At 38.9% G+C, this 22,929-nt stretch overlaps 2 protein-coding genes and 1 non-coding gene across 3 annotated transcripts; 2 read left to right on the forward strand and 1 right to left on the reverse strand.

Annotated features, from left to right (window-relative positions):
- Positions 1-1,441: 1,441 nt before the first annotated feature.
- On the reverse strand, positions 1,442-14,664 carry LOC146486429 (uncharacterized). Its single transcript, XM_085100874.1, has 7 exons — positions 14,607-14,664; positions 13,190-13,695; positions 9,552-9,777; positions 8,880-8,953; positions 8,161-8,371; positions 6,995-7,185; positions 1,442-3,952 (listed from the first exon to the last, which is right to left on the reverse strand). The coding sequence occupies exons 2-7, from the start codon at positions 13,691-13,693 to the stop codon at positions 3,194-3,196; spliced, it is 1,965 nt and encodes a 654-aa protein (XP_084957000.1). The 5' UTR covers positions 13,694-13,695; positions 14,607-14,664; the 3' UTR covers positions 1,442-3,193.
- Positions 11,401-11,473, forward strand: Trnai-aau (transfer RNA isoleucine (anticodon AAU)). The gene has a single exon. It is a non-coding gene; the product is annotated as a tRNA-Ile (tRNA).
- Positions 14,665-16,673: 2,009 nt separating the features above from the next.
- LOC146486431 (uncharacterized) lies at positions 16,674-22,537 on the forward strand. The gene is made up of 3 exons (XM_085096302.1): positions 16,674-17,356; positions 19,798-21,258; positions 21,995-22,537. The coding sequence occupies exons 1-2, from the start codon at positions 16,858-16,860 to the stop codon at positions 20,577-20,579; spliced, it is 1,281 nt and encodes a 426-aa protein (XP_084952428.1). The 5' UTR covers positions 16,674-16,857; the 3' UTR covers positions 20,580-21,258; positions 21,995-22,537.
- The last annotated feature ends 392 nt before the right edge of the window (positions 22,538-22,929 follow it).

Consider the following 22,929-nt stretch of genomic DNA (forward strand, 5'->3'; position numbering starts at 1 on the left):
TGAGTCATTTTATAAAATAGAGAATTAATACACTGTGTTTACTAACTATAAAATAGACCAACCGTTCACGTCCAACTTTAGCACGGAGGAAGTTTTGGTCCAATCACAGTGAACCAATCAAATGCACTTGTTCACGTCAATCGCACGCATCCGCCATCAGATCAACACTGGCTTTTTTACGAGTGGTTTTTGCGCCATGTGAAAATAATGGGAGGGTTATAAAATAAATAAACCCCTTTCTGGCTTGCTGGTATGTCGGATAATGATGTCCTCGGCTGAGAGATTGTCCTAAAACTGAAATTAATATTTGGCCGAGAAGCGAAGCTTCGAGGGCAAATGTGAAAGTTTGAGGATAATCTCTCAGCCAAGGACATTATCTGCCGACATACCAGCCGCCTGAAGGGGTTTATTTACTAAATATCCAACGCGCGCTCGTGGAATAACATCCACGCCAAATATAAAATGGGATCGCTGTCAAGCGCATGAAAGACTCGCCCCCTCCTTTCATGAAAAACAGCTCAAAAATGTGGATTCGCTTGGCCTTATTTCTCTTTTCTCGTTCTGGTCCATTTCGAGCGAAATTTATCTGAAACTCCCCATGTTCATAGCTTATATGGCTCGATAAGTTTTTTATCCCTTGCTTGATAACATATCAGCAGACGCTACCAATAGACGACCTTTATCATACGGTGACCACGTTGAGTCTCAGGAGAATAAAAAGTTGTTTTTTTTTACGGCAAGCCTCGCACTGAAACCGCGTCTGGCCGAGGCTTGCCGTGCGAAAACAAAGCTTTCTATTTCCCCGAGACTCAACGTGGCCGCCGAGTGATAAGGGTCTATTGTTTTCAACTGTCTCAACCGAGTTCTGGGCTGGTTGAAAAAGTTGATCAACAAAACCAATCTAAAACGGATTTTTCCCGGTAGAACAGGAAAACGACCTAGCCGACCAAACCAACAAATATTTGAATTTTTCATCCTACTCTTTCAAAATATCTCGACAAATCCAATAATTTAGGAAATTTAGTTTTTGTGAAGTCATCAGTTTAGGGCTCTTTAGAACACTTTTCTGTTCTTCTTTTGTATTAGATAGATAACCCCTACCTAAGTTACACAAATTAACCAATCAGACGGCGCGTTATATCGGCTACAAACATCATCTATACATTTATTTGGCCGAGCTTCGTTCCCAGGTCTCAACGCGCTTATCGAAGTAACCGAGCTTGTCTATGGAGGCCTGGAGCCCAACGCGCGTCTTCCCGAACCCGATCAGCTTAACGGATAACGTCACAATTGACCGCGCTCCAAGGACTACCGGGCACGAAGCTGTCGTATAGCCCTACTTATAACATCACATAACGGAACAGTCTCCAAGCCTTGCATTCTTCCAGGTAACTAAACCTGATTGTTTCAAAACTACTCTAAGTAAAGCGGCACAAAGTGACACGTTGTTTTCTATGAGTGTTTTATTTCATTTGCATGCGTTAAAAAAACCTTAACTTAACATCGCCTTTATAATGACACTTGTAAGAACTTGCAACCAAATAAGAAGAACACCATCTAAACAGTGGATGGTACACTAAAATATGCACTATGTTCCCGGGATAGGAAAACAAATATACAGGTGAGTAAAGCAATATTTGTTTCATGATTCTTGCAGCGCGATGCTCAAATGTGTTACTACTTTAAACCCACATATTTCCATGAGAACTTTTACCAAAACACCTCAAAATTTAAAGCGAACTGATAAACAGTAAAATCGCCATTTCCACTCAAGTAATCACGTTTCTACTCAAGCCGTTGTTAGCATTGACAAAATAGCCCAATTGAAAATTGGTGCTTCGTAACCTAGCCAAAAATTGGAAGAGAGGTTAGAGTTGATCCTGTTTTGATACCAACGTCAGTGTTTTTGATATGTAAATGAAAAGCACTTAGTGTAACAGCATGATTCTCATGATCTCGCTTCCACTTGAAGACCAGGGCCCAGTTGTTCAAAGCCCGATTAAGATAATCCTGGGTTAACGTGAAGTTTGATCCAAGTTTAATTACCAATCAATAATCATTTTTCCAAGACTTTTGCCCTTCAGTTTTGACCAAGACTTTTCTTTTACTTTATGCTAAAAATCAGCTTTTAAAAACATTTTTAACGGGCGAGATGCAAACCCCGGTTAACTTTTAATCGGGGATTAGCGTTAATCGCCTTTCGAACAACTGGGCACAGGACATTAAGAACACAACTGAAAAATGGGCAATTATTTGCTAAACTATAGTTACTGCTTGGAAGTATAAAATGTTTACGGCAAATTTAGCAAATGGTCAAGAAAAGAGAGCTCATTCGCTAAACCCACAGGAAATCCAAGTGCTTCACAGTTACATCATAACCTTTCAATAAAAGGGGTCTGTTTTACCTAACCGTGTGTTTGATTGCCTTTTAGCTGTATTAAGAAGGCTTTTCACGAAAACAAAGAGAGTCTTACTTAACTCTCACCGTGGCATATAAAACTTAATCGTTTCAAGCGTGTCGCAAACTCAAACCCTGCTTAACCTCTCTAGTTGTAGTTATTTTAAGACTATTCAGTTATTTTCCTCGTCATTTTTCAACCGTTAAAACTAAATTTAATTGAAACCACAAGACTCTCTCCCGTGCAGAACGAATAGTGTGTGGTTAAAACACACGATGTTAATCTAGACTCCAGCTTCCGACATGCTAAACACGATTACATTTGCAAGATTTGAAATCAAGGTGATCAACCTGGTACAAATCGCTTTTAAACCTACTCCCCTCCACTGAGACAGTTAAAATCAAGTTAGCTTAATGACATGATAGTAATGAAGCTATAGTGTCAAAAGTGCTACAGTTCACTATTTGTATGAAATTCTGTGTGGGTGGCCTTTATAGTCGCCTGAGGGACTGATAAAAAGCTGTTATAATCTACTCCAGAAAAGCGTGCCTTCACTTCACCCGACTTAATTTAACATCAATGCAACGTTAGGCAAAAGCAAAAAAGTGAAAATTCACACTCGAAACAGCATTTTTCCTGCCCTGCCAATTTACTTGTCATGTTGAGTTGATTTTCTTTGAGCAATCCTCGTATTCGGATTGGCTAATAACCACTACAATATGCAAACTAAATACAAGTGATCACATGTTTGGTGAATCACGCCTAGCTCACATGGTATATCAAGGTAGCTTCACTCACACGAGTTCTCCCCTGTTGTCAGTTACATTATAGTCTACCCAGTCTTTTGCCACCGGTGCACTGAGCATCTCATCAGTCAACCCAAAAGCATCACACAGGGACAGAGCCTGCGGTCCTATCTCACGACACAAGTCAGCAGCTACATGCCCCACACTTGCAGCAGTATCTAAAGGAAGGAGCCGGGAGGTTGTGAAGTATCCAAGGTCTTTCTCTAGCAGTGTGATAAGGTACAGATGGTAAAGCTTTGTCAGGATTGGCTGCAAGGAGGGCTCGGCTTTGGCAAGGGCGTTATGGAAGCACTCACTGATCAGCCTCTCACCATAAGCGTGCGCGCACGACTGGACAAGGTCCTGTTCCTCGTACATCCAAACACTGAAGCGATCGTTGGAGCCAGCCTTTTTCATCTTCACACCTAACTCCATGAACTGAACTTGCTCACGAGCCTCCAGCAATCTATGCAGCGACTCCGTGGAGTGCAAGTCAACTGTACCCACTTCTGACTTGGTCTTGGATGGCTTGAACACCATTAGCCTCTCAGTAGTAACCTTCTGCATCAGTACAGCATTATCACCTTCAGCCGTCATAGCGGCATGGGCATAGCCAATGGCAGCACCAAACCTGTTACAGGAGAGGTACCCCTGCCCTCCACACCTTTCCCGACACACGGATGCGGCCTCCCCTACATGCCAACCAGTCAATGCCTTGATCACACAGCACATGGTTACAACATTGGCATGATCCGAGCCATCTTCTGCCTAGAGACATGGAGTACGAAATAAATGGGAGACCGCGCGGGAAAAAGAAAAAAATCTTTGACCTCGGCGCCAATCGAACCCACGACCTTCGAATTTAGTTGTCAAAGATGTTTTTTCTTTGCCTCGCGCGGTCACCCATTTCCTCACTTGGGCTAACGCTCAGTAAGAATTTTCATAGGTTCACCTAGCAGTTTAACATATACTCAGAGTTAATTCCCTGAACCACCATTTATTTTTTACAAAGTACCTCACTTTAAGGCGTAACGGTTCTGCTTAATTTATTACACTTAAAACGTTTAGACAGGATTCTACCGTATTCACAAATGGCGGACGCAATGGGAAAAAGCTGGTACTCGGCATCAAAATGATGTGTTATAGGATGAACAAAACACCATTTTCCTGCAAGTGCAAGATTACAGAGGGGTTCACTATTTGAAAACAGCACCGTTTTCAGATCGCCGAGTTCATTCTTGGATAGTTTAGGTTCAAATGTGTATTTTACTTTAGCAGTCAGAAATGAAACTTACTGAGACAAAAACACGGGTACAGATTTAGTTCGGATTTTCGAGCGCGATGACCACATGCACAGAAAATAGAAGGGTTTGTTGGAAGAGCCTAAGGCTTGCTCGTTGCATTTTTGTTAAACCAAAATCAAGAGAAGACAGTCTTAAAGATAAAAAAAAACTCTTGCTTCTCAATTTATCATTAAATAATTTTCCAGTCGTTTCTCTACTCCTCCACTTGTTTTTTGTTTTAATACACCAAATAATCCTTTCCAGTTTCAGTTAGATTAGACGTCTCTTCAGCATTCTTTCGTATTTTCTGTAGCCATCGCACTCGAAGGTTTGAATCCTTCAGAACGAAATATCTTTAGAACTAATCTGTTCCCGTGACTGTTTGTATTTCTAATTGCTACAAGAAACAAACCAATGAGAATATTTATACTTGGGCTCATTCGGGATAAAATCACCGTATTTATCCGTCAATTCGTCACTGTGAACTTGCACTCGCAGGAAAATTTTGTTTACCTATAAACGCAGGGCTGCAAATAACTAACGGGCAGGCGCCGGTCACGTTGTCCGGTCAAACATGTTTTTGCTCGGACACTACCCGTTTTTGGCCGGTCAAATTTTAACAGTCGTAACTCTTGCGATAGTGAAACCAAATTGCACAGTAATCCTTTTGTAACTAAAAAACAACTGAATCCAAGTCGGTTTGGCAATAAAAATTACAAGTTGATAGTTTTACTACTCTTTACCGCACAAGCAGCCTCGCATTCAGTACGTGGAACGGTTACGCAAGATACATGTACAACCGCAATTGTCCGTTTTGCTTTGCATCTGGCAAAATCACTTACAATTAAATATAACACTTTGGCAATCGACACATCATTTCTACAACTGAACTTTAAGTAAAATGTGCAGAACATATTAAAGCTGAAGGGTTCAATCGATCTCTTAATTAATTTGAAAAAAGAAGTTAACTGAAATGTAAACTTAAACAAGAAACACTTAACTTTAATTCATATCGTCTAAGGGTTTCGAAATTCGGCAGCACTGTATGTAATTGTATTAAATGCATGGCGTCTTATTCCAAGTACAACTGTTGCGCTCGCTGACTTTCTTCCATTTAGAATCCCTTTAAGACAACTTTATTCTTCCACTTTTTGTGTTATACGCTCCATTTTTGAGTTGCATCGAGTGATGAAATCACCAGAAAGCTTAGTAACCAAGCATGTTTTGCAGGGTGTGCCGGAAGTAACGTATAGTTTGTTTTCTTTTCGCACTTTGCAACAAATGCTACGTGGAGTATTCTCGGTGCAGCGAGACTATTCTTCGTGAGGGTGCTTTCCGATCATTCAATCAATCAAATAATCAATCACTTTATTTAAGAGTCAATCATGCTATCTAGCCAAAGGCAAAGCCCTCTACTAATTGGGAACACTTAAAGTAAATAAAATAACGGTCGCGTTGCGGTCGCGACAGGACTTGATGACATCGTGGAAATTTGCGACTACCGGGAATTTCTCGACCACTAATTTGTCTATAGTTTTATCATAGTTAATTCGTTTTGTTTTCTTTCGGAAACATGAATGTTGTCCCTCGTGATTATCAAATCGTTGAAAATTAAAATTTCTCTGAACGAGTCGGTAAAGGACCGGACAAGATGTCCGGCAATCCAAGGATTTGTCCGGTCAATACCTAATTTTGACCGGACATTGTCCGTTGACCGGCCGTTATTTGCAGCCCTGAAACGCCTCGTTTTTGTGCCTAATTCTAGTTTTATTTTTCGCTTCATTTGTTCGCCATCTGTGAATACAGTCTACACTTGACTGGTTTTACCAAAAAGGTGCCTTAAAATTTGGTCCAGTTTTAAAACATTCAATTTGAAAAAATTGACCAAATAGTAAACAGGATACCTCGTTTAAGACAAAAACAAGTGACCCTTATTGCAACATACGCCCCTGCTAAGGCCAAATATGGCAGTAGCCCCTGAGGTATTAGCTTCAACACCACACCACTACTGCTTTCGCTTAATTTCGTGCTTTTTTTCACCCCCTTCAAACTGATTACATGTCACAGACAAGATTTCCCATTACCAGATTGTGTCTTTTTATGGCGGCATACATGTAGCATGTTAGTTGTGGAAGTTCAAGATTGGGTAGCTCACTTAGGTGAGATGTATTGAGAGTGGATTTGAGCAATTTGTCTCTTGAATGAATGAATGTCGCTTGAATGAATCATTGTTGGTACATGTACAATTATTAACCACGGATCTTTTGAAAAAAATATAATGCCATGGAACAATGAGTCAAGGGTACAGACGCTATGCAAAAATGGCGGTCTTAAAATTATTCTTTTGTCCGTATTCAAAATAGCCTCAATAACCTCGTTTTTAAGATCAAAACTCTAAAGAATTTATTATCTCGAGCGAGGTTAGTGAGGCAATTTTGAATCTGTACAAAAGAATATTTTAAAGGCAGCCATTTTTGCATATGGTTTATAGCGTTCATGTAAGTATTAGTTAATGATGTACATGTACCTTAAATGCCCAGCAGTCCTTGATGTATGATAGAGCGAAGTCATAAGCATATGTCTTGGCTAGGAGAGGCATCAATGCACGCTGCTGAAGCTGATATTTCAGTATGGGTGTATCAGACTTGCCTTCAGGCCCCACAGTCAAACGAGTTGCTGAGTAGCGGGTAGCAATGGTTATACATGCCTTTGAGACACCTTACAAAGAAAACATTTAAAACATCAATCAGCAATACCCTTTGCGGTAGAGTTTGGGAGATGGAAACACAAGCCACAGGTGAGTACTTCTACATGTATTGCTGTTTCAAGTTATCCCAATCTTTTGCATGTGTTTTTATTTATGCTATAGAAACAAAGAAAACGATTGTTCTATTTCCTTTATAAAGTAACCTATGAACATTTACAGTTTTTCCATGGAGTTATGAATTATGGCTTTCAAATGATCTTACACTGAAGAATAACATGTGCAGTGTAAGGTGATTCTATTGAATTGTAGTGTGCATCCTCATCTATCATTAGCCCATGCACGTACAGAACAATCCAGTTTCACTTTAAGGCTAACCTCAGCAGAGAAATTATCGGTTGTTTTCAATTTACAGGCGTTCAAAGCTGCCTTGAGTTTTCTAAAATTTAAGGTGCCTATGAGCCCCCTACTTAAATTATCTTTTAATTTGCAAAACGTTAGGTTATATTGTTGTTATGGTAACCTATTAAGTTGGAAAAATGACCATAACTTGTTTACCAATGATTTAATATTATTATTTTGTTTGATACAATTATTGTAATGTCGACTGATAATGAGTGGTTGTATTCGTCCATCAAAGTATAAGTGCTGAGAAATGCTGGAACCTGTTTTGCAAACACCCTGCCATTAATAAGCCTGACCCCATAGACAAGCCCATGGAGTATTAGTAGTTACTGTTTTAAGCAGCATACTTATAGTTTCAAGCTGTTTCAAATTCTCTTCATTGTCAAACACTGCAATAAAGAACTTCTCCAAAAACAAGCCCTTTCTGAAAATAACCTCTAAGGTATCATTAATATTAATCCATCCAGTCTTCTGGAGGCATGAGTCTTGTAAACTTTTAGTACCACTGACCTCCTCAAACTTCAAGTTCAAGAGAGATCTCTTCACAGTTTACATCCCTTATAACAATTTACAGAGTGGCATACCTTGTGACATGCTTGCGATGCAGAGGCGACCAGACAGCAGCTGATCTGCAACAGTGAGAAACCTCTTCCTTATGTTACCCTCCACTTTGGTTGTATAGTTACCATCCTCATCCACGTCAGAATACAGATTCAACAGGTTCTCTCTGGGCACTCGCACATTGTCAAATATAAACTTGGCATTGTCAACTCCATTCAGACCCATCTTGTGTCCCTTCAAGGTTAATAGCAATAAGTGATATTCTTCATTAATTTGAATATTGTAAATTGTATTTCTTTCAATTGATCATTTTACAATAATTGTCTAAATTCCTGCGCGCTGATTGGCTCGGGCTATTGTCTATAAGAGTACAGACAATAAAAATGACATCAGATGTAACGCACGCGCTTTCTCAACGAAAAAAATAGCCAATTCCGCTCATGCTTTTTCCATGTTATTGTAAAAAACAAATCGACGGCAGTTTTCTATGGTCTATCCTCTTAAAGACCATAAAATGACGCCATAAAATGTCCAAAACTTGGCAGTGAAACCACTCGCCTGCAGCTCGTGGTTCCACTTGAGTTTTGAACATTTTTTGACGTCATTTTATGGTCTATAAGAGTATAGACCATAGAAAACTGCCGTCAATTTGTTAATTGTAAATTCTGTATTGTGGAGCCCCTCTGGATACTGGCATTATTGCTGACTGGATCACCCTGCCTAAATGAAGTTACTTCCTTACCATGTCGTGGATATGGGCTCCTGGAACCTCCTTTAGGTTTTTTTCACGTATGGGCACCAAGACACCATGGATCCCTGTTGGGAGCATAGAATAAAACATTGATAAAGCCAATGTGGGAGTTCCAGGGAAAGATACTTAGAACGGAAAACATAACGGTTTTGTACTCAAAACAAATATTCTGAGATGTCTCTAGACAGGATGAAAAAACCCTGGGAACCTAGTTTTATCAGACCAGCTCTACTGACCAACATTCTTACTGACTTTTAGGCAGGTTATTGTCGAATAGTTGGCAACTGAAATTGGTCATGTGGACAAGCACATTGTATTTTATGAGAATTATGCATCAGAATGGTAAAATTGACAAAACAATATTTTTTACTAGGATAGGATAGAATTAGAATTAGAGGGAGAGGCCTTAAAGTCAAACTTGTAGAAGCAAAGTATGAAGTTAAACTGGAATTTCCTAGGGGGAGGGAAGATGCAAAACAGAAAACCCTCCATGGGGTGAGTATAGATATTTTCTGGAGCAGCACATTAAGACAAAGATGGTTTCTATGCCATAATGTACACACTGGAAATTAATGAGACAGCACTTATCAGAGATCATGGTTTTTTTTTTTGGACAATGTATCGGCCAAACTGATAGCCAGGGCAAAACACATTTCATTTCACCTTCATTTTTTCCATTGACATACAGCTGTGCAAACACTATGATGTGATGGGCATCACAGGCACCATTTGTGATCCAGTACTTCTGTGCAAGGGTGGTTGGTGTGTTAACAATGAACTCCTTTGTGTCCTTGTCATACGTAGCTGTTGTTTCCATCTGAACAGCATTGTTACCATAGCCAAGCTCTGTCAGACCAAAGCAGCCCACATCCTCTAAAGAGTCAATTCCCTATAAAAATTGGAAAAGGTAAAGTACTCATATAAATAAATAAATGAAGCGTTTGAATAGCCCATCTTGGTTTAACAAACCCACAAAAAAATGTTAAAGCCTGATTAAGCTAATCCTGGGTTAGTGTGAACTTTGATGAAGATTCTTGACCTTTGTCAGAAAGATTTTTGACCTTTAGTTTTGACTTAAACTATTATTTACAGCTAGCTTAAGATTAGCATTTGAAAACATGAGTGAGATGGCAACCTCGCTTAACTTTTAATTGTGCATTAATCAGCTTTTGAACAAGTGGGCCCTCCATGTGTTTTTTTTTTAGAAGGAAGTGTTTCTTATTTGGGACAGCAATCTTGTTCCCAGAGGCTGCATTTGTTTTGGCCAAACAAAGCGAGAAATGTGGAATGACCAAAATTCTTGGGACCCTGATGTGATTAGTCAAAAACCTTAAAAGCTTGATACATGCATGTATGTGTACATTTAACTCTGCACAAAATTGATTGTTAAACTTGTCATTGCTATTGTTAGACGCATAAAACCCATATTAATGAATACTGTCTTATAAATCTACAATTACCACTCAACAGAATAAAAACCCAGTCATAATATTAATCACCTCCACTGAAAAAAAAAAACCACCCCTGCTAGGGTACTGAGTTTTTAGTAAATGTCCTGACATTAATTTACCTTATACTTCACTCAAACTAAAACTAAAACATGTTTAAAAGCTGTTTAGTTAAATATGGTTTAAAATTGTTTCCTTTATAAAAGTTGCTTTATTGTTGTTTTTCCACTTCAAATTTAGCACAGCGAACGCTACTTTGACCCTACATCAGCATATCTAGTTATTTGATTTTCATTTTGTTAAACCTGGTTTAACTAAACACATTCAGTTAGTGTGAATGAGGTATTAGTAAACCTAATGCAATGATCCAGGGAAGGCCACCCTGGAAACAGCCTGGCAGTGTTTTCAAATAGTTGGTCCAACACATTTTCATGATTCAGACAATGACAGGGAAAATTGCCTGTAGGGTCTGGCTCAGAAACCTTGAGACAGAAGGAAACGTGAACGTACCCCACACTTAAAAAGTTAGGCATGGGAACATTTAACCTACATGACATCCCAATGGGTCACATTTTAGTCACTCTAAGAAGTGGACCTGGTGCAAAACGTTTCATGTCAAAATTAGTTTAACTTGTAGGTAAATGAAGTTCACAGGACCCACTTTGGTGACAAGGCTTAAGGACATTGCTTCCCAAAATAAAGGTACTTTTGTGCTGCTTATGACTATGCTGGAAAACCAGATGAAACGAAAAAGCAAGGGCTCTTGGAATCCAAAAAACAAAATTTAGCATAAACGAAAATTTTTCAGAGATAATTGAGGAACAATAATTCTAAAAAACCTTTAAATTTCAGAACAGTAATTCCTGTGGTTTTCCCAATTACCATTTTGGATTCCAATAGTCCTTTGCAAGATCTTTTTTTGCCACATAATTATAAGCCCTGCAAAAGTACCTTTGCATATAATTTCAGGAGACACTGTCCTTAAAAAAAATTCCTGAGTTTCTCTCACTTCTTCACCCCCATGGGTATATTATGAATTCACAAAAAATGACCAGCTCCCAGTTGGCTTGATAGGTCAGTTGGTAAAGCACTGTGCCAATAACGCAGAGGTCATGGGTTTGAATCCCATTCAAGCCTGCATTTTTTCAGGCTTTCATGCATAATTGTGGTGGTCTCTCATTAGTAATTCTTTCATTTGCAATTCAAATATATGGATTTAATATAAGTCACTTTGAAACAAAAATGTGTTGTACATTTTTTGCATGTTTATGTTGATTGTTTTCCATAAAAAAGCTTGTGTTTTGCTACATTTAAAGTTTTTACTATGCCCATCACATATTAAAATGCTGAACCCTTTTTGAGAAACAAAATTATACATGTAAAAACCTATAACAACCTCTCGTAAAATAAGCCCACAAAAAAATTCCTATCAAAATGTTTAAGCCCTGGCCATTTGTTTGGAATTCGGCCATAGTGATAAACAATCACCATGTCACCTCCGTAAGAAAAATAGGAAGAGGTGCATACATTATGTTGATACATTGTAAATATGTTTAGACTGTTTGCTTTATTAGTATGTTTGAGCTAATTCATATTTTTTTATCTCTAATTGCTCTTTTAAACAGCCTAATTTTTTTATACAGTGACATAGCTTTCTGATGGATTTAACATAGTATCAACCTACACCTGCTCCTGACAGAAATGGATAAAATTAATTGATTCGGTGAAATATTCTCCAGAAATATTGATTCTGAAAAATATTATGGGTTGTTTGGACATTTTCCACAGTATCACTTGGTTTGTTTTTTTTTCTAACAATTACACTGAATTACTCTAAAAAGTACTCCCCAACAACGGATATGTGAGATGCACCATTTATATCTTAAATTCTGCAAGCACCTGATGAATTTCACACTGTTAATTGCACTTTTTCGTTCGCTCATGCTGATGTCATAAATATCTAAAAACCCTATGCTTTTGTTTGGGCATGAGTAGATTACTAGACATTTTGTCATCAGCATGGGCACAATAAAAAACCTATAGGGATTCACCTTCAGGGAACAACAAAAGCATTTAAAAGCGTTTGAGAGATTAAGCATTGCATTTATGGCAAGCAGTGAAAGTCAGATTATCATCTAATTCTTGTGTGTATTGCTAGCAGAATGTTGTTCAATTTCACTAAGAAACAAAACACAGCCGCTGGCAAACAAAAGACAATCATGGTCACAAGGTCATTTTTGCCATTCAAGCCATTTGCCGTAAACTTGATACTAAAACTCTCTTGACATCATTTCAACAACAGAGAAACAAATATATGTAGAATTAACAGATAATAATATAAAGTGCAATTTACCACTTCGAAAAATGGGCATGGATTATAAAGACAAGAGCCTATTTATTGACAGTTCCAATAACTTAACATGTCCAATACAGGTGGGTATTTTTCCAGGCCTATTTTTATAGGTCTATTTTACAGTTTATTGTTTAGTACGAATGTTCCTATATGTCACATACATGTGGGTACTAAATCAGTGAAGCTTGAATCTCTCAGTCGAATGTGAACATAAAAGAGTGTTGGGATGTAGTGAGATATTGGGACTTGGGACAAGACTTGCGACCAGAAACGGGCCTCAAGTCTGAAAACTGAAAGAAGGCAGAACATCCCCACCAAAATATTCCAAGGAGTAATCCCCTAGCAATTTTTACCAGAAGGAAATTTTGGAATAATTCCAAACTTTTACATTACAAGAAAGCTGCCCTGGCTAATTATTCAGCCTGCTTAACTTTTTTTCTTAGCTTCACCCATTCATTTACAAAATATATATTTAATACATGTATATAATGTAGACCCACCTTAAGAAGTTTGTCATGGTGTCTGTCAGTTCCCAGTTTCAGCACAGTGCCACCGAACAAGTTAAACTGAACTGTCATCTTTGTTGCCATAGACCCATCAACCACTGCAGCAAGCTCATGGGCAGCAAATATCCACCGTGGATTGTGACGAAAGTCCAGCACAGAAATGAAACCTTGGTTGCAGAGGTTCTTCAGCCTCTTGAGAGCTAGAGCTCTTTCTTCATCCACAGAAATGTTATATTTCGGTTTCATAAGGGGGTCCTCAGAGAAAATCTTTCGGAATTTCTCCCTCTTCTCATGGTTGTCATGGTCTAGCAGTTTTGTCATGCTAGGTACATCAAATGATGCTGTGGCCCAATCCTCTCTCAGCTTTTGTGGGTTACTTTTTTGCAAAGCAGCTAATGACCGTGACAAGCTACGGACGGACCCTTGACCATAACCATGGCTCAGCTTCAAGGATCTTCGTAGACACACACGACCAGCACAGTTGAAAATGGCCAACATGACTAGAAAACAGAAAGATGAATGAACTTGGCTTTATAGGCATTATAATACTTTCTTATCTGTGTAGTGTGATTATTTGACCATAAGTATTGAAAGTGACTGTCACCGCTGATTTTTGACAAATCATTCCATACATGTCAACAAGCATCTATGATACTCTAAACTAGAACTGTATAATTGCTACTGCTGTGAGAAGTAGTATGACAGCCGGGAATTTTGCTTACAACGTGGTTCTTCATTTTATGGGGACGTGAAAGTAGGTAAAATCTAGGTCAGTCAAACAACAGTACATGGAGAACAAAGAGCCTAATACTGGCAGACCAAACTTTGTCTAAGCTGTTACAGTACAAAGTTCATGCTCATATTGGTCAAAAACTGAGAACTTTGCCATTACTGTGTAGTTAAATATACTAGCATTTTGGGCCAATTTCTCTAAAATATTTCCACGACAAGACATGGTAGGCAAACAACTCGTTTTAAGGACTTAAATCTACCACCATTCAAGCGTGTACACCAAATGGGTACATGTATACAAGGACGTGGCAGACCGCGGTGTTCCAGTGGACAAATGAGACTAATTCAAATACCACCTTGATTTGCAGACCTGAAGGCTATTAAAGTTCGCTTATATGTTCCCTTTAGAACGTAGAATAATAGTTTTTATAACGCTATATCCGATGTGTTGCGTACTTTACGCTTTAAAGCAGTACCCGAGCTGTCAGTATTGTGGTAAATCAATGTTGTTTCCTCTCCAAATTCACGTTTATACGTATGCTAACCAGAATCACTATCCTGACAACTGTTAAGCCACCCGTAGTACTTTATAATGTATTAGGTATTTAGTTTTCTAATCTAGGAAGATATTGAATTAATTTGTAAAGCAAAAGTTGCATATATTTCGGATTTTTCTTACCTTGCGTGAGTCAAGGAGCACAAACACAACTTCACATTACTCACTCGCACCAATCTACTCTGTATCTCACGGTCATTGAAATAAACCCGCAAGGTTTTGTGGGATAATTTTTCTAGAACAACATGGCATGGACCATTGAATAGTGGACGGAGGAGTAACCAAAATAATAATAATAATAATAATAATAACAATAATAATAATAATAATAATAATAATAATAATAATAATAATTTAATACAGGGCTCCTATGAATCAACTCGTGAATGGAAGGATTGCACATCTCGGGATGGAGCGAGAAACTCTGGAAGCGTCTTGAAAAGGGTCTGTTCTCATAGGCTAGGTGTCCAAATTAATTTAGTTTTGCGCGGTTTATGACTGTGCGGTCTTAGCAAGGGCTACTAAAAATACCAAAAAGAAAAGTACAAAAATGTGATTATTTCTTGTTCCTAAAGTATTTTAAGTTTTAATTTTAAGGCAATTTTGATGTGAAGTGCTTGTGGATTTTTTAGGAATAGGCGCTATAGAAATAAATCATTATTATTATTATTATTATTATTATTATTATTATTATTATTATTATTAAAGTGAGTTCGGGTGAAAAAATTATCTTAGCTGTTTCTGCGTTTCACAGTATTTGCATAAGGTGTAAATTGAGCTCAAATATTATAGAATATGTAAATTTTAAAACGTAGCGAATCTACTGAACTGCAGTGTAGCGAAACGACCCGATAAGTCTAGAGACACTGAAGTAAAAATTTAACATCAAACAACACTTTAAGCTTGAAAGGGCATGCTTCGGCGGTTACTACTACCATCATCAGTTACAAAATAAAGTACAGAAATTGATAGATTAATGTAGAAATGTTAATGAAAATGGTCGCAATATTTAAAACACACGTAAGATGAAACTGTGATACATGATAGTTTGCTGAGAATAACCGTAAAAAAACGGAAAAAAGTAAGTAAGTAGTAGCTTTATTCTTGTGTAAAGAAAAACTTTACCTGAGGGAAACAAAATAAATATCAATATTTTGCTTATATTAGTCTATATGTATCACCATTTTATCTTACAATTTAAATACTGTAAACGCTTATTTCCATTTTCACTTTTAGCCAGTGAGGAAGTTTAAGGTTTAAGGTTTTTTATTATTATGCACTATTTGAATGGTTTACAACAAAAGGAAATTACAATATATAAGAAAAGTAATATAAAGACAGCATTAAATAACATAAATGTGAAAAGTAAAATGTGCGCAGTGACCAAAGGAGCTTAGGCTTTCGAGTTGGTCACTGCCACGTGCAACTAACTGGCGTATAACGTGCAACTTAATAGAGCAAAAATGAAGAATAATAAAAGTGCAATAATAGAAACATACTACAATTTGTACTGCTTGTAGAAGCTATTATATGTATATCCTTATTAAAAAAACATTGCCAGTAGTCATCTTTATCAACGCTCGAGAGCAAATCCGAAGGGCTAACGCTCAAAACGTCAGCACTGTCAAATCTGTTAACGGTTGCGAAATTACTTTTTAGCTATAATTATCAACTCCGTTAAGAAAACCAACACACGTTTCCGTGAAAGAAAACTGTTTGTGAATTAACCTGTCATCGTAACTTATTTCTTTATAAAAAACGGCCTTGTGCGGTATTTACTCCCAGCTTTTTTTTTTCTTTGAATCCCCGAAGAAAATTCGTTTCTCAAATCAAAAAATTAAACTGACAATTCAACATGTGAATTGGGGATGAGTCGGTCGTCTCAGTTCCGATAATATATGAAAATTAGTGTCGAAACGTAGTATACAGCTGGGTAAAAATGAGCAAAAGGATATTGATATTAACTGTGCATGTTTTAGATTGGAATTTTGAATTATACGATTGACTTCAGTGTGACTTTGATTCAGACAAAATGAAAACAAGAGCGCGAGAGCTAAGAAGTAGAACCCTCTGTCGTCGGTGTTGTTTATTTGTTCTTCTCTGAAGAATAATCATTGATGCATTAATTCACGGTAAATGTGAACACTATTGTTGTGCTAATACATGTCTAACGAGTATCTAAATGTAAATGAGTGACGAGATCGAGCGTAGCCGACTGTCTGAACGAGAGAAGGAGAAAGTCGGGAGAAGAGAAGCGTTGAAGACGGTAAAACTGGCCCGTTAGTTCTTGCAATGCTGGTTAAATTTGGCTTCTGGCTCTTGCTCTCACATTGTCGACTCTTTTAATCATCTGGGGGAGTGGTATGGTGAGTCAATGACTGTCTTAAAAGAAGATGAACGCTCATACCGACTGGGCGACCTGTCAAAGGGAGGCAAGACGGAGAACTTTTCCACGCTCCTCGCGTTCGCAGTGTTTGGCTTTGTCCTCTATACCACCTATTCCGTAATATTATCGGCCGCGCAAGATGCCCTGAGTGGGACCTTTATTCCTACCTCAGTTATAATTATCATAATATATGTCCTGTTTTTGTCGTGTGCGTTGTTTCTTCCCTACGTTGCCGAGAGAATTCCACAGTCTGCGCTCATGTTTGTCGCAGTGATTACCATGATAGCTGGCATGTTGCTATTCGCGGCAGCATCTATCGTCGACCTTGTCTTCGTTCGACTGGCTGGAGTCTTTGTGGCATCCTTAGGAGAAGCACTGGCTGAAGTAGGCAATGTGTCATTTAGTGCGCTTTATGGCGACGAAGTAATGGCTTGGTTTTCCTTTGGAACGGGACTGGGAGTTTTCTTCGGCCCTTTATATTTTACAGGTAAGTGCTCTCCAGAAAATTAACTGATTGCATACTATGTACGACTTCTAAAACCACAGAACCCCTTTCGCGCTTATTTACGCAACGTGAACAGTTGAGTAAAAAACAGCAATTTATTGGATAAATAATAAAATTACATGGAAAGACTTGAGGACCGGCGGGTCTAAAACGCAGGTCGCAGGTACCTTTTAACTTCAGGATGCATTGAATATACATGTTCATGTGTCCTCTGATCAGAGACAAAATTATTTCGTAGCGAAAGGGAACTGAACACCGACTTTCTTTCTTGAAAGATTATTCAGCTTAACTGCACAATAACCTGCCACTTTATATTTGCATCTCATTGAATGAGAATAGGATGACTAGGATGCATTGTTATCTGCCTCATTCTTTGAAGGGTGCCGAAAATGATTGTGCGGTTAAGTCCCTTATTGGAAGACGTAAGTTCGTTAACACCTGACAAAGACTAAATATAGATTTGCTGGTATAACTTCCGCGATGAAGGCCTGTTTTGTAAGGACGTATATTGCTCATTTTTAACCGGTGAATGCGCGCATACGCAGTGAACGAGTTATCGTAATGTGAGGTGAATTCAAACGCGCGTCCAACGTTGGCCAATCTGAGAACGATGGTGTTTTGTTAGTTTTCTCTAAAATAAAAAAAAGACAGGCTCTCGAATTGTTACACTTCGGAAAAAAAGTAGGTCGCACTTGCTTTAGCCAACTTTAGATTCGTTTATTAAAATCTATTAAAAAGCTACAGCATTACCCAAAGTGCGACCCAAGCCCTTTTTGAACTCAATTAGCATTTTGGAAAGCGTCCCAGGTGAATAACGTCGATGATTTTGTCTGGAATGGTTGTATACGAATAATTTCGATGATTTTGTTTCGAAGGACTAGATCCAACACTGAGTAATTTAAAAGTGTTCCTTTTATAGTTGGTAGGCCACCTGAGATGATTCAAGTCCACAGATTCCACTCCTCATGCAAACTCCAACAAACATTTTTTAAAAGCGTTTCTTGTGAACAACGGAGCTAAAAAGGATATGCACGTCTTTCAAATTTAGCCGTGGGAGGGGATGCTTAGTCCAGGGAGGGGATGGTAGGAGAGGGCTTATTCGAGGATTTAAACGGTACTGCGTTCTCGTTTCCAGTAAAGAATTAACGACCTGGGCCAAGTTGTTCGAAAGCCGATTAACGCTGATCCCCGATTACAAATTAACCGAGGTTCTCATTTCGGACGTTAAAAATGTTTTACAAAGCTAATTTTAAGCTAATGGCGAAGAAAAGGATTAGTCAAAACTGAAGGACAAAAACCTTTTCGAAAAATCTTCAATGATTAGTCTTTGAAATGGAATAAAAGTTCACGTTAACCCAGAATCGAGCTTTGAACAACTGGGGCCTGGTGACTTAGACAAAATGTACCAGCGTAAAACCATCCACTTTTATCTTTTATTTTAAATGGTTGTTTAACTGGTACTGACTCTCGGTGCTCTATACAGTAACATCTGTATGTTAAACAAGTTAAACTTTACTAGAATCTCACGAGAATGATAATGATCGATAAGGATAAAGACGATGATTATGTGGGTGATTGAGAAGAAAATGACCGTCCTTGGCCAACACTTACAACACAAAGCCGTATACGTGCACCTCAGAGGTTTTTCCATTTTAAGAAAGATGTTTTGATTTTGGTTTCCAACAGATACACTCACGCACACACACAAAAGACTAAAACAAGCAAATGCCAAAATGCGAGCGTAATTCTCAATGATTTAAGCTCACTAGAATGCTACTGAAGGGTACTAGGGAAGTGTCAGTGTAATGCACGTTAACTTCAATCTCATGAGCATGATGAAAAGTAACATAAGTCCTTTCGATGTTCAGATTTCCGGTTGGAGGAGGGGAGGGGAGGGTGTAGTGTTACACATTAAAATTGCATACTGAGCAACTCCTTCCGTGGACTTAACCCCCGCCCTCGTTCCTTGCATGGGAACAAGGCTGCTCAATCACTTGCCCCTTCAAATATCAAACACGACCAAAACGGTACCCCTTTTCTTGTACTGATAATAGCAGAAACTGTTACGCTTTCTTTTCCCTTTAAGAAAAACGGAAAAGCGTTTTTTTTCCAATGGCAATGGTGATATTTGCGCCTTGTAATTTCTGCTTAGTATTTTCTTGCCTTTTCTAATACTTTCACGTTATCGCTGCCCTGTCGATCCACGGTCCATCATTTTGCGACCCAGAATTGTAAATTTTGGTACCCTCTGGTATCCTAAGATTATGAAAAAGATACTCCCTTAGGGCGGACCCTTTTCTTTTCTTTTTTTTACAAACATGGATAGTAACTCCGGTTTCAAAGCCAACTCTCAACCAATCAGACAAAAGAACACACAATTCAATTCATTCAACATATAAATTAATACCTTCTGTTTGACACAGGGATGACGACCTTACTTTGCATTTCTCCCGGAATCACCACCCTGATCATTTCTGCATTGCCGCTGGTGTATTTACTAATGTTCTTCCTCATGGACAAAAGACATTACTCCCAAGCGTTAGAAGAATCCTTGGAAGAACCAATCGACTGCAATAGACATCGATTGAGCCGCAACGAGAAACTTGCACTGATGAAGCAAGATAGTCAAAAGGTGTTGACGTATGCCTTGGGCTTGTTCGCTGGATATTTAACCCTAAGCAGTATAGTTACCACCCTGGCATTTAAAAACTCTCCTTTTGGCCCACGTGACCACTACGTGTTTTATGTTTTATGTTTCGCCACAGGGGAATCCATTGGTCGATCATACATCAGCTGTTTCTCAGCGTGCAAATCTAATTTCTTCCCTATTGTCAAGCAAACGTGGATCTTAACCTCGCTGGCGATCATGCTGGGTATTTTTTTGGGTTTCGCGGCCTGGTATCGTTTCCTTCCAAGTGTTTTCATCGTTTTCGCACTGGTTTTCGCCACTGGTATGTGTGTTGGGATGCTTTATATCAACACGATTCTAACAGCGGCAGAAGAACAAGATTTTCAGAGCAAGGTTTTTTCTCGTGGCTTTTCGTTAATCGGAGTGGGTCTTGGCGGTTTGTTGGGTACTTTCCTCGGCTTAATTGTGGAGCCAGTTTTCAGAGAGAATTGTGTTGCAACGACAGTCTTGAGTGACTTCTGTTTTACAAGGTCGATGACTCGATGGAACTCTACCCTATCTTGTCTGACACACTAAGCACAGATTAATACTGTTAGCCTCATTGGTAGTTAGATAGTTTCAACTGTTCGCCATCTTTCCATCCTGTACCTAAAGAGTCGAGACATCAACATCAACGTCACTACTAAATGACAGGGACAACGGTATTAACTATTTTGAATTAAATTCTGGTAACCATATAATGGCAGAGATCGTCGGAAATGTCGTGGACGTTTTTGCCTTAGCAATACCGAACGTTTTCGGAAGTTCCCCCTCCCACGTTTTCCCACAGGCACGAGCACTTTTCATAGAATGAGCGGAACAACGCAGTGGAAATCCTCAAAAATAGTCAGTTCCCTAAATTTGTCTGCCACTTCCATATTTAGCTACACAAAACAGAGCATTGTACCTAGGAAACACCTGCGGACTTCCCTGAACCACCCTTTGTTGATGATTCATTTCGTTATCAAGTAACCGTATGCAGATGTCAATATTATGTAAAATACCCTTTTGAATGTGTTACCATAAAAATGTCAGTTTTAAAGACAAACAGTTTGAAGTCCCGTCAGCGTTATATGCTGACGTTATATGTCCTTTCAATTCCAGCAAAATGCTATAGTATAGGTGGATTGTATTTTCGCCATGTTGGTGCCAAAACAAAAGAAAACTTACTCACATAGTTTGCATAAAAATGGAAGTTAACTCCTACAGGAGAAAAGTCTAAAGCCTGGTTCTCATATGCAGCCGACCTACCTGCGATAACCTGCGTTGTAGTCGCCGGTTGACGTGATTTTTCGACCCAGGTACATCGTAGTGGTTGCGCAGATGTACCTAGGACGTGCCCCCGGCGAATTTAAAAAAGCGCGCTTAAACGGTATCATTTGGCGCTCTTTTTAACATTCCTTCAATAAACATGGATAGAACCCTGCTAATTCGTTGCCAGTCTAGTTTTCGCTAGTTTTGTTGCTTGTAAGGAGATACCTACGAAGAAAGCGTGAAGAAAAACGAGAAAAACGGAAGCGGAAGTTTTAGGTTCGCCCTATGCTTCGAGAAAGGAGCCAGCACGGAAAGTATCATACTTTGTTTGCTGTGTTGAGGCTACACGACATGTTTCTTCAGGTGAACAGAATGGTTAATTTGTCTTCTCGAGTTTATCTTCTTGTTTGGTAGATGATTTTTATCTTGGACGTAATGTATTGTGGGCTATATTTGCCTCTGGGACATCGCCGACGAGCGCCGGTTCTGTTCACATAAAACGTTTTTTTCGCCGGGGTTCCGGAAGAACCGCCGACCTGCCTGCGAAGTTGAACTCAAGTCAACTTCGCAGGCTTGCCGGCGGCAAAGGCCTGCGATGGTTGTTGCTGCCGACGGCGTATGTTCTCATATGTCGGAACAGTACCCCAGGCAGTACCGGTGGCTGTGTCGCAGGTAGTTCGGCGGCATATGAGAACCAGGCTTTATAGTGTATATCCACCAACATGGCCGCCATGACGTCACATGTAAGTAACCTATTAGAAAGTACGGTGATGACACTTCACTGTACTTTCTAGTGATATGTAACAAGGTATGAAAATTCATTAAATCTGGTCAGAAATAGAGTCAAAATGTAAATAACCCGTTGAAAACCCCTCCCCCTCATCCCTCAGTAAAAGGTGCACCCCATCCGGGATAGTCATTTGATGGCATTTGCTAATCTAGCTGAAAGATAAGCTTGAACAGGAGCAATATTTGCGTTTCTGAAATGCTAAAAGAAAATAATAATTTGGACACTTCCCCTTCTTCCCTTTCTGTCTTTTTCCTTTTATTTGACGTTGAATAAAGAAAAAAATATTTTAGACAGGGAACTGTGCGCGCCCTATCTAAACCATCCCTCTTTAGGGCCTTACATTCCAGTACAGCATATGTAAAAGAGTACCTCTGGTTCTATTGCTTCCTGTTTACTTAACTAAAGCCAGGCCCGTAGCAGGGGCAGGGGCAGGGGGGGTTTGAGCCCCCCCAGAATTTTTCGAAGTTGAAAAAACAATGTGCTAAAAATATATATAATGAAAACAAATAATAAATGTGCACTGATCAATCAGTCTTAAACTCTGATGCTGAAAGTGCCTTTTCACAACCTTCAATAATCTGTTTACTACAGTACCTGTCAGTTTCCTTCGCTAACAGTTTGTTTTTATATACAACAGCAACAAAGGCACTCCTACGGTACCTTGAGAATCGGAAACAAGAACCAAAATGGATCGAAATCAACCAATTTCAAGCCGTGGAAGCTGTTGAAATAAACTACTTGTTTTCTGACATCCGCTCATCATCATAGGTAGCAATATAAATGCCCTTAGTTTACAACAATTTAGTGTTCATGCGTTGTCAAAAACCACATAAGTATGTCCTC

This window comes from Pavona decussata, unplaced genomic scaffold (genome assembly GCF_977016875.1).
Source record: "Pavona decussata unplaced genomic scaffold, jaPavDecu1.1 SCAFFOLD_21, whole genome shotgun sequence".
Taxonomy (NCBI): domain Eukaryota; kingdom Metazoa; phylum Cnidaria; class Anthozoa; order Scleractinia; family Agariciidae; genus Pavona; species Pavona decussata.

Coding starts and splice junctions, on each gene's coding strand:
- LOC146486429 (XM_085100874.1), bottom strand. CDS start 13,693: ATGTTGGCCATTTTCAACTGTGCTGGTCGTGTGTGTCTACGAAGATCC. Junction 8,954..9,551: donor TGTCAATGGAAAAAATGAAG/GTGAAATGAAAT, acceptor TGCTCCCAACAG/GGATCCATGGTGTCTTGGTG. Junction 8,372..8,879: donor GAGCCCATATCCACGACATG/GTAAGGAAGTAA, acceptor TTAACCTTGAAG/GGACACAAGATGGGTCTGAA.
- LOC146486431 (XM_085096302.1), top strand. CDS start 16,858: ATGACTGTCTTAAAAGAAGATGAACGCTCATACCGACTGGGCGACCTG. Junction 17,357..19,797: donor CGGCCCTTTATATTTTACAG/GTAAGTGCTCTC, acceptor TGTTTGACACAG/GGATGACGACCTTACTTTGC.